This window comes from Benincasa hispida, chromosome 11 (genome assembly GCF_009727055.1).
Source record: "Benincasa hispida cultivar B227 chromosome 11, ASM972705v1, whole genome shotgun sequence".
Taxonomy (NCBI): domain Eukaryota; kingdom Viridiplantae; phylum Streptophyta; class Magnoliopsida; order Cucurbitales; family Cucurbitaceae; genus Benincasa; species Benincasa hispida.
The window spans coordinates 66,854,793-66,866,810 of record NC_052359.1 but is presented as its reverse complement, the minus strand read 5'-3'; the positions used below and the strand labels follow the sequence as shown (position 1 = coordinate 66,866,810).

The 12,018-nt window shown below is 34.0% G+C and overlaps 1 protein-coding gene across 1 annotated transcript; it reads right to left on the bottom strand.

The window, feature by feature from the left end:
• Positions 1-5,440: 5,440 nt before the first annotated feature.
• On the bottom strand, positions 5,441-11,004 carry LOC120091898 (suppressor of mec-8 and unc-52 protein homolog 2). Its single transcript, XM_039050055.1, has 11 exons — positions 10,750-11,004; positions 10,473-10,610; positions 10,325-10,374; positions 9,880-9,994; positions 9,503-9,551; positions 9,304-9,393; positions 8,320-8,388; positions 8,092-8,215; positions 6,764-7,119; positions 6,239-6,622; positions 5,441-5,911 (listed from the first exon to the last, which is right to left on the bottom strand). Exons 1-11 carry the CDS (start codon positions 10,794-10,796, stop codon positions 5,648-5,650), a joined length of 1,686 nt encoding a protein of 561 aa, XP_038905983.1. The 5' UTR covers positions 10,797-11,004; the 3' UTR covers positions 5,441-5,647.
• Between the last annotated feature and the right edge of the window lie 1,014 nt (positions 11,005-12,018).

The window sequence follows — 12,018 nt, the reverse complement described above, 5'->3', positions numbered from 1 at the left end:
ACATATGGACCAAATAACCTAATCCTAAGCATTCAAAACTACAAATAAGACGACTATGTGCTCAAATATGCAAGGGAATCAAGAAAAATGTTTAAATTTGGCCTAAAATCATGCATGCATTTTGTGAATCCTAAACAAAGTGAATAGAGAGTTATCTAAAACCTATCACAGAAGGTCATCATCACAATACATGCATCACAAAAATCATATCAGTAACTTAATCATAAAGTTCGAGCTCAGATGCTCAAGGACTTGCTAGACATGCATATATAACCACCATCTCCAACCTAAAATGATATCTTGTCTCCAATGTATCTCTAATCTAAGCCCAGAGAAAATAAAGACAAGGAAACAAAAAAACTCCCTTATAGACATTTTCATGCAGTTCTTTGAGGCGTGGTAGTAAGGCTCGCCTCTCAAAAGATGCTCTTCTCTTCTAGGGGGTCCCTACAAAAGAAAAACAAGAAGTTAATCTAGAAAGAAAATAAGGAAGATAGTAAATTTTATCATCTGACTCCCTCCATGAAGGAAAATTTTTTAGCGTTGGTTGCTCAATATGACCCGTCCCCCTTTCAAGGTATGAAGAAATTCTCGTAGTTCTTCGGCCCCTTCTTACTTGAGTTGATGTAGAACTCAACGCACTGAAGAAACTCATCTTCTGAAGGACGTCGAACAGGTCAAATTTGGGTTTTTTGATATATTTGGGAAAAAAAAAGAATCAAAAGACTCAAAGGAGTCCAAAGTAGAAAAAGACACAACAAAATCTTGAGAATAAGAAGAAGAAAACTAAAAATATACGAAATACCAGATGACAGAACAAGGCGAGGTCTTTCATCCTCTAACTCTATCACCTGAGATTCATCGGGTTTAAGCTCAGATTCTTCTTCTACCTCGACGACTGGGGTTGACCATGGTGAGAGATCCACGTCATCGTCTTCATCATCAAAGTGAATTACCTCATAGAGGACCGCCTCGGTAGCCTGAAGGTGATACAGCTGTAGTGGAAACTCCTCCAATCTCCTAACTGAGACAGCAATTTGAGCGAGCAAGTCACTCAAATGTTGTACCTCATCTCTAACCTCCATCTCGAACTGAAAGCTCTTTTGCTAGATATAAAGAAAATCATGTTGCATAGAGAACTGATAGTTAAGTAATTCTCTAACTATACCTTCTAAATACATACCTCGATCGGCCTTTTGAGTAAATTTTGACGGCTTGGGGCTGGCAGGAATGTAGTAGTACAGTTGTTGCACGTAGAAATTACCATATCCACAGGAGCGAGCGGTCCATCTAAATGGGTGCAAAGCTTAGGTTCCCAGTGACTAGGGTGACTTCTGAAGACAGAGCTCGTTGGCATCGGGCTACTTTGCAATTGCCCTTCAACCAACAACCGAGCAAACGAGATAAAATCACCAAGCAAATTTCTGAACTCAGAAATCTGATTGGCTCCTTGTTCTCTCTCTTCAACAACTTGCCTTGCACGCAACACAAAGTACATACTAACCACTCTGTTCTCCATGGCAAATCTGCACAAAAAAAAAAAAAAGCAAAAGCAAAAAAAATGTCTTAACTAGAAACTTAACCAAACGAACATAAATGGCATCCCGACAATGGAACCATTTTGATCAAATAAAAGAGGTCTCACAAAGCTACATAGGTTCCTTGCTCCTAATTAGAAAAACTTATGTACCTTAACAATCCATAGAGATGAAGAAGAGAGGTAGCACATTGAAAGTTACGGCCAAAATACCAAAGAGCAGTTTTTATAATCGCGTGAGGCACTACAGGCCGTAACGCGCGGCGTTGTGCCCTATTTTTTTAGCTTCTGTTTAGAGCGCCGTTGCACTCTCACCTGGGGGCTGTTTTGACATTTTCTCTTTCGTTTGAAGCCTCGGAAGTCCCAATCACTTCTAATAGCTCCAAATTAAACTCGAATGGCCCGTAACGCTTCAAAATGCATTATTTGCTCAAGAATCTACAATTATAATCATTTAAGCACATTAAACATAAGAATCAAGATAGATTAAAGGCATAAAAGTAGCTTTTTTGGAGAGCTATCAAGGTGCTTTGTGTTATGAGGGAGATTGTCTCCAAATCGGGTAGTGCTTCTTCATCTCGAGGATGGGCTACTTAATTTTTGTTGGCAGAAAGGGGGGAGAGCAGACTTGGTTTGGTTAGTGTTTTGTTGACTGTCTGCCCTTTTTTGGTTGGTGGTGCAATTGAAATTTTTTTTTTTTGTTGGTTCATTCGGTCTGTACTTATAATTTCTCTGGACATCTGTAGTCTGGTTTGTTTTTTACTGTATGTTCTTCTGGATTTTTTGTTATTTGAAATTGGGCTTCTGTTAATTGCGTTGTTATACTCTTGTATTCTGCCTTCAAAAATATATTAGCCAAAGAGGGAGTTTGTTAGAGTTTTGACATTGATTATATATTTATTTAAGGCAAGGTGTTATGGTTCTAACTATTTGCATGTTGTCACAGAAATTGTCTCAGTTATTGATGTAACAAGCGTCATTCCTATTGTCTGGACTTTCCTTATTTGAAAATTTTGGTAGATTTTATTTTCTGGATTCTTTCCATCTTTATAGCCTGTTGAATTCTTTTCGGGGATGTTTTTCTTTTCCAAAAAAATTATTTATTGAAGGTTTTGTGTCCTTGCTAGGATTGGCCGTAATTATTAAATATTTTGTAAATTTGGGTTTTATAGTGTGCGAGGACATTTGATTATCAAGAGAAAGTATCTTTGTTCTTGGTGGCCGATCTGTGCAACATCGTGTTATGATCTTTACTCACTGTATTCTGTTGTGCAAATTCATCAATTGATAAGTGTAAACAATTGAAGATAATTTCGGTGTTAGGGGGAGTCTAAGACATTATAAAGAAGGGATTCTTGGTCTTAAGGGGAGCTTGAAACTTTAATTTAGAGGATTATCTTTCCTAGGTACACTACCCCTCAGACGTAGGTGGTTTATCGTCGAACTGGATTAACAAACTCTGTGTGCCTTTACTTGTTTTTCTTATTGTTAGTTTATTGTTGTAACAGTACTCATTAGTGCTTATCGTTTAACGTCTATATTTTGAGTGAGGGGTCATCCTATCACTTTTTCATAATGTTTTCGAATGTTTGGTAGCAGATTTAGAAATTATTTTAATTTATATAAATGTTTTAAATGTGTTTTAATACTACATTCATAAACCATAAAATTAATCTGAGTTATCTACTTAATATTGTGTTGAATATAAATAATTGTTAATTAATTTATAAACATGTGACATATTAATCGTTAGCAAATTATTTTAAATGTCAAAACTGCTAGCAAAATGTCACAGTCTACGATAGACAATGATATTTTTCTATATTTGAAAATATTTTGGTTCATTTTACTATATTTGAATGCGCTCTTAATTTTTTTGTCTAATTATTATTTTATAATATTATATAATTTATAATATATTATATAAGACATAGTTTGCTTTCTAAAAAAAATATAACATGGAAGACTATTTTTAGATATTTTTCTTATTTATTTAAATATAATCCTTATTATAAAAGTTAAAATTAAAAATACAATGAAAATAAAAAATGCCGTTTTCAAAATTTGCACAATCACACTATTCCAGAAATAGTTTTCAAAAATAAATTTCAAAATTACCCGATGAACACATTTGCTAAAATTTTAGTAAATCTGAAAATACAAAACAGAGAATTAAACGTATCTTTGTTGTTATTTTTTAAAATAATATTAGAGTAAATTCTCATACTTTATATGTAAAGTATCTACTCTTAAGATGTATATACTTCTGTTATACATTAATTGAAGCCTTGTTTTTTCTTTCTTGATCAAGTAATGACCTTGAATCGAATAAATATCTCAAGCTAAATAGTAAAATTTAAAATTTATGAATATTTTATATTAAAGATGATACGTAAATTTAAATATAACAAACTTTAAAATATTGCATGAGACTGGCAAGAGTTCAAGTACCATATAATGGTTATATCATCGAAATCTTTTCGAAAAAAAAATATCTTTCAGTCCCTGAATTTTTAAGAATATACACGTTTGGTCCTCAAAGTTTCAATTTGATAAATTTAGTCCCTAAGTTTAAAATTAAGTTTAAAAGGTCCTAATTACGTTAATTAATTATTTTTATATTATTTTAAAACATTTTTTATTTTAAAAATAAATAAATAACACTAAGGGACTGTTTGGGGTCCAACATGAGATGATTCATTCTCACATCCTATATCATTTCAGTGTTTGGAGGCTCATTATCCTATCTCGATTTTAATTGTTTGTGGGCCTATTTTCGAAACATGTTTCGTATCTCACTATCATTTTCCTTCCGTGTATCGTATATTATCTTAGTACTACATATTCGATCGTTCAATTAAAACTCCTCAAATATCAGAATAACACATTCTATATCATCTTAGCACCCCAAACAGCCTCTAAATCTTCTCTTATCTCCTCCTCTACAGGCATCCCCACTTGTATTTCCATCTTAACTTCCCAAGCCATCAGAAATTTTCTTTTCTTTGGATGTTTTTTCAAATGACTTGAATTGCAATGCAACATTATTTTAGTGAGTTTAGTACAATGAGTCTCTGAGTATTGGTTGATTAGGGGGAACAAGCCTCGTTAATATCTCAAATTCTTCTTTCACTCTCTTCACCCTCACAGTCTCATCTTCCCACCCTAATCAGCGTAGATTTTTTGTGCCTTTTCTCCTTCAACACCAACCCAAAACAAAAACCCACTTTTGGTTTTACATTAATTTCTTCTTTCTCCATTGTTTGCATCAACAAAATCTCTACATGGGGAAGAAGATAAAAAGTCAACTAAAATGATAAATTAATTTTGTAAAGAAGAAGAAGAAGAAGGTTTCTAAAGAGGAAAATAACCAGTTGAGAGTTGAAGATGGAGAAGGTGAAGAAGAGATGGAATGGCGTGGAGGTAGAGTTGGAGAGAGAAAATATTTATTTTTTAATTATAAATACGTTAAAATAATATAAGATTACTTTAGTAGTATCATAAGGATATTTTAAACCTATTAGTCAAAATTAGAGATCAAATACACACATCCTTAAAAACTCAAGATCTAAAAAGTTATTCTTTTTCAATTTTCTTTTTAGTACTACGAAAATACTATAATTCTTTTGTTCATATTGTGTTCATAAATACTAGTGGATCACACCCTATTTATAACACATTGACGTAGTAAACAATAAAGTGAGGTAGTAACAATAAAGTGTTGGTGTAAATGATTTATCTATATCAATTGTAAAATGAAATGAAACAAGTAAAGAAAAGAAAAGTTAGAAGATCAATTCTTTTCTCTTGAATGTGTAAGGTGGTGCTTTCCCTTATGTACTTCTCTTAAAGTCAAAGATTCAATCTCCAAACACACCGAAAAAGGTGTAAGAAAATTAAAAATAAAGGCTAACGATAACATAATAAAATAATAATATTACTTCCTCTGTTGAATTCTTGAATACATAAACTCTAATCTAATATGACAAAATTCCTCCTTGAAAGAAAGAACTTCAAATGGTAACCCATTTTACGCAAATTCTATGTTTTAAGTGATGGAAAGTCCAAAAAAATACACATCTTTCCATCTTATTTCCATTGCCAATCAACTCAAATTCTAATCTTCTTTCCAGGTTGTATATCATCATCATCTCCATTCATTTCCTTCTCCATTTTCTTTTTTGCTAGTATCTTGTTGATCTTATGCAGTTCATTGTTGAGTTTCTGGTCCTTGTTTTGCTTTCGCGTCTTCCGACCATCTTGCATCTTCACACCGAACTGGAATGCAGCTTTTGGCATGGCTTCCTTCTGCTCATTGTACTTCGCCCACTCTTCCTCTGTCTCAAAGTCCCACCGGTGAAGTCGGCCCTTTGCCTACAAATATGAATTTCATAGACAATATTCAAATCCCAGTACGCTAACTGATAAGATTGAGCTTGCACTAAAGACTAACACAAAATAGTTTAAAAATTAAGGGTAATTGCAATTGGTACAACTTTTAGGGACTCTGTCGTGGATAGACTCCTATTAGCAAATATGATATGTAATTAATAGAATCTGAAAGTTGATCTAAATTTTGCTATATTTGCAAATTCTTTAGCATTGTGCTATATCTGCAAATACTTTGGACTTGATTGCTATATTTGCAACTGTCCATTTAATTAATTAAGACTGCTACTGAAGCACATTGTTAGAAATTACCCGGCCTCCCATGTCCATTTTCGATAAGTCATCTTCATCGTCACTGTCCACGACTTCACGGTTATACTCTTGATATCCTGGGTAACATTCAGAATAACTCTCTGATATGAAGTTGGGATCCTTCTCTCGTGCATCTCTCTCTCTCAGTTGCTGTAATCTCTGATCATCTCTCTTGAACACCGAGCCTAAACCCCTATCTTTCTCTTCTTGAGTCATGAGTCGGGGGTCCTGTTGAATGTTCGCTCCTGCTTGCATATCATACGCCTGCATGTTGAGCTGAAGGTACTGTTCAGAATAAGCCAGTTGATCAGAATATTGGTAGTCCTGCCAATCTCCTTGGTAGCCCGCAGGAAACGCTTGAGGTTGCATCACCCCATATCCATTCTGTAACATCATTGAACTCAGATAAGAACATAGAGGATTAAGAAAATTGGTCATAGCAACACGCTAATGACCGTGTATTTGCTTGCAATTCCAAATGCTGTTACGAATCTTGACGATGAGTAAGTAAAAAGGTCAACATACTGCTTCTTGCCATTCCTGAGGTGGTCCAGAGGGTGGGACAGGCCCATAAGCAGGTTCAGAGAAATAACTAGGTTTCTCCTTATTTCGGGGAGATTCTTCCATGTCTTCGGAAAGAGGACTCTGGCTAAGATCCTTACCAGGAACAGTGTAATCAACACCGTCACCGACAAAAATATCATCCTCTTCTACTCTTGTGACAACTGGCCCTTGCTTCTCTTTTAAAACTACCTGATTTTTCTTGAGAGGAGGTGGAGGGGGCAACATTTCTCTTTCCGTTTGCTTCTTTGGCACGCCAGTATCAAGTGTTGATGGCTTATTGTTTCCAACATATTCATTAACAATAGCTGAAATCTTCCCTGCAAAGAAAATACGAAAAGAATGGTGAATTAAAAAGTACAAATAAAAAAGGGATATGAACAGGATCCCATTTGCTTGATGAAAACTTAAATCATCATATCAAATAAATGTAAAATGGAGAAAGAGAATACGGAAGTGTAATACTTGAATTAAAAGGGCAAGCTGATCCATACATAAATAATGGTAGAATATTCTCAGACATAACATTGTAGTTCAGGCATTCAAAGAAGAAAAACAGGCTTCTGTTAAACCCCCAATCTTATTCAAATATAAAACAAGGGATAAGTTGGGAATTACACAGGAAACAAACAATGCAAAGGATGTGGGAGGGGATGAAAACCGTTGAGGGGCCACCAAAAGCTGCTATAAAAGGACAGCCTAGGGATCTGTGATGGCAGGTGATATTTTGGGTAAAAGCTGAGGGAAGCTTTTAAGGGAGAGACTGTCCAGCACTCTCAAATTTGCTGGTTTATCTTTTCTTTTATGTTTTCTCGGTTCTCTTTCCGAATTCGTACTAGAGAGGAGTTAGGGTTATTTGTTTTCTTTCCTTGTATTGTCATCTGAGGACTTCTGGTTTTATTGCTCTTTTCGAATATAAATAAATCCATATCAGAGTGCTGTGCTCTGTTTCTTGGTTTGCTTGTTAGGTTTTTGATTGCAGGTGAAGGGGAACCTAACAGTTTCCTAAATTCATTAAATGCTTGCACTTTTTATAACCACGTACACGTATATGTCAGAGTAACTGAGACTCCCAATAAACTCTACGAGTGCGAAATCTTTTCTTCAAACACAGTTCCATGAATTACAAACCTACATTGGCATGAGAGAAACTGAAGTACAATAATCATGCTTCCTATAACAGTTATAGAAAGAAGTGCAGTGACACATTGGAGAAGCAACTTTTCTTTCCTATCCTTTCATGTTACTCTAGCAGCATTTAAATAATGAAAAGAGGTGCAAGTGCCAACTACCTTTCACATCTTTATCCTTCTTTTTCTTCTTTAAAACCTTCCCGGAGGATCCAAGACGAAGATATGACATAATTTTAGCAATTCGATCTAACACAGAACCATCAACATTGACGGTTACCATTTCCTGCACCAGTAAATCAATGATGAAAATCAGAACATTGTACAAAACTTAAGAGGTAATGACGTGAGGAAAGAAAGATTTGACCAAGAGATCAAGAAGAAATGAACCTCTGGCACTGGACAGTCAGCTTTACTTCTATGCAAGGTAGTTGGAATATCGTGAGAATATCCACCCTCCTGCGAAAAAAGATATCAGGTCAGGTATGTAATATAGTAAAATTCAGTAAGGACGTCACAAGCAAGTGAGAGAATAAATTTAACTGGATTAAATGAATGACCCATGCCACTTTTACCAAACAAGGAGAAGGATACAGGATACAGGATACTCTCTGATGATTTAGCATCAACTATCTTCTTAATTGCTGATGAAGTGTGTGGTTGAAATCCGAAAATATAAAACAGCCCAATATTTAGGTCCATTGATGTTCAAACTGTTTAGAGCTAAACATCCTACTCAATGGTTGAAAACAGAAATAAAGAGAACTCTTGAAGAAGACTTTTGCACAACCATCCAGAAACTCAATGTTGAGTTCGGAAGTTTGAATCCTTCTTGAAACATCACCATGCAGATATCAAGGATTTTCATTCATTGATTCAACAAACCAGCCACCTTTATGTACTCTTCCAGACTATCATGATGAATACAGAATATTTCTAACTTCTAGTATTTCATTTCACATCCACATTACATGGTTGCGCATGAAACAAAAACAAAGTCTTCTTTATTCTCTCCCTTTTACTGATGAGATTATTTTTAAAAATCAATGTAAATGCAATTTACACTCTTTGTTTGTGCAATCTGAGGGTCCTCGAATTGGTTTTAAATATTTGGGGTTTACTTTGTCCAATTCTACTTATGTGCACCAATTCCATCCACATGGTCACACACGGTACAGATCATGAATGTAAAAATTGCAGAAAGCCATTTGAGCACATTTTAAGTTCAGATCAACAAGCAATAATGTGGGTAATATTCCAAAGAAAACACTGTTATGTTTGAATGATACCCCAGCTGAATGGAGGAACGAGGGAGGACCATGATATGTCCATCAGACAGCTTAATTTAAAAGATAAAAGGTAAACATTAATTACCATGTTATAAATAAATGATGTTCTACCAGGAAGGAACGTCTCATTTGACTTAATCCCCATCTGGGGCTTGATGATCCATTTGTATACAGACTGAAATACAGAAGAATGGCCAAAAAGAGTTAGCACAAACAGCCCAAATCTTCAAAGAAATAGAAACACTATTTAACAGAATTTTAATAGTTAGAAAAATAAAATACACCTTTGCTGTTGCAGTGCGAAACAACACTTGTTGATCTTCCTTGGGTGTACTGCAATATGCATTCAGAAAATCATTATCATTGATCATTACAATAAAAGAAAAGAGAACGCTGGAAAAAGAAAATCTCGGACACTATTATCCATACAGAATAGATAATACGAACAACGCCACAATTTGTTTCTCACTTAACTATAATGATAATTTTTAACATAAATCAATAAGTTATCAACTCCTAATCTTTTAAATATTTAATGCGTGTATGAGATGAAATAGGGAACTAATCACAAAAAAACGTAAGATTCGAAGACAAATATTATCCTGCTCTATAACTATATTGGCAAAATGAACATCAAGATAAATGGACGGCAATCAATTACCTAGCCTTCCCTTCAGCATCACCCCCAGCATCTGGCTTCTTGTCAATCTCACTTCTTACTTTATTGAGCAAGGCATAATCCAAACCTTTCACCAAGTGGGTATGCTCAACGTCCCCTGCATAAAGCAGTTCAAAACATTTATATAAAATAAAAATAATAACAACAAAAATGACTTGGGAATGTCTCCTGATTGACTTCAGCCATAACAGCTATAAAAATCAAAATTCCGAACAACTCCAGACACATAACTTTATGGTTAAGAACTTATCTGAAAGGCCACATCTCCATTACTTATAGACTAGCAAGGAGGAAAACGGGTGAGTTGTACTTGTAAAACACACTAACTATATCTACCGTCTTTGAATTAAATGCAAATGAAAAATAGTTCCTAATTTTACAGAGACAAATAACAAAAACTAAAAAATCTCATTCTACTGGAACGAACCTCCAAGGTACTTGCTCTTCTCAATGGATAACTTATGTGCATCAGCCGCCCTGGAAAAAATAAAGACTAAAAAAACGAACATAGGAAAGCAAGAAGCAAATACTTAACAAACAAATTACAGAAGAAAATTGCATTGAGCAGGTCTAACCGAATGTCGACAGTCCCAGGAGGTGCAACAGCATGAAAACCCAGCTCAGTGGGTTCATAATCAGGATTTTGATCTTCTCTACGTTCTTTAGCTCGGTCTCTGTATTTTGGCGTTTCTGGTTCTTCAGTTTTCTCCTCCCTGTTACAGAATGCATTGAAATACGGCGTATAAATAACATTGCCCTAAAATTTCTAACAAAATTTATTGCGGGAAGAAACTACAGCATGGAAGAATCAAATAAAACAATAGAAATCACAGATATTGGAGCTAAACTTACTTGTGACGAGCAAATTTATCCTTGTAATGCTTTTTTGCGGAACTCATTTACAGAAATTTTGAGATTGGAGGCTCCAACTGGATGAAGGGTAGGTTGAAACTCCGATGGACCAAGCTAGGGTTTTGCAAATTCCCAAAATTTGAAGGTACTGTGTTAGAAATTTCTTCCGATCAGTGAAATTGGGAGTTTTCACGGATGATGGAAACCCGCGAGAAAGAAGGGTAGAAAATGAAAATATGCACCTTTAGCTTTGCCCAATTTTGTCAATTTAATATATATACACACAAATGTGCATATATATATATACATTAAATATAAAAATATAAATAATTTTTTTACAGATAAAGAAAGTGTCAAAATATTTATAGAAAAAAAACACTGATAGACTTCTATAAGTTTCTATTGTTGATGTTGATAGACATTATTGGACTTTTTTCGATCTCTATAAAAAAAAAAAAAATTTTATTATTTTATGTAAATAATTTCTTTTATTTTTCTATTTTTGAAAATCCACCTATATAAAAAAAAATTGCAGAGAGTGAAAGATAATCGAACCTTTAAAATGGTAATTGTTATTTTTTCTATGATGTTATGCTTGAATTTAACATATCTAAATGTTATTAGAATATGCATTTAGTTTCGATTTGATTTTCTATTTATCTACAATTTGACATTAATTCCACAAGAAGTTTATTTTGTTGTAAAAATAAGGAGAACAACGGAAATACGGATATGAAAAAAAATATAATATAATAATAAATAAATAAATAACTAAAATTATAAATTTGGATAATATGTAAATTGAAGTGGAATTTTCACCAATGTATATCTAATTTTAATGTTCACCAGATGCCACTATTTATAGGCAAAATGGCAAGTAGAATGTGGACTTGCATGGATACAAGCATGAATAATTACAAGGCACATGGACAACATGAAGGGTGACATATGGCTCTGGGACATTAAGCAATGAGCATCTATTTATTATTATAATATTCATTAATACTCAACTTTAGATGTTCATATATATATTATATTATATATTATATAGAAATATGCCTCGTTAAAATCTTATTAGGAAAAACCCAATAGAAAAAATCATAGTGAAGAAAAAAAAAGTGCATATTTCATTTAATACATACTCCTAAAATAATACAACATATTTACTCCAATCACGAGAATATTACTTAAAATCTTTGAGTCGCCGCATTCCAATGTTCTGCACCAATTTTTCAAAAGTTGCAGTTGGTAATGATTTTGTAAATAAGT

Excerpts from the sequence above, each read along its gene's own strand:
- LOC120091898 (XM_039050055.1), bottom strand. The coding sequence starts at position 10,796 with ATGAGTTCCGCAAAAAAGCATTACAAGGATAAATTTGCTCGTCACAA. Across the intron at positions 10,611-10,749 it reads GATAAATTTGCTCGTCACAA|GGAGGAGAAAACTGAAGAAC; the intron begins GTAAGTTTAGCT and ends ATTCTGTAACAG. Across the intron at positions 9,995-10,324 it reads GAAGAGCAAGTACCTTGGAG|GGGACGTTGAGCATACCCAC; the intron begins GTTCGTTCCAGT and ends TGCTTTATGCAG.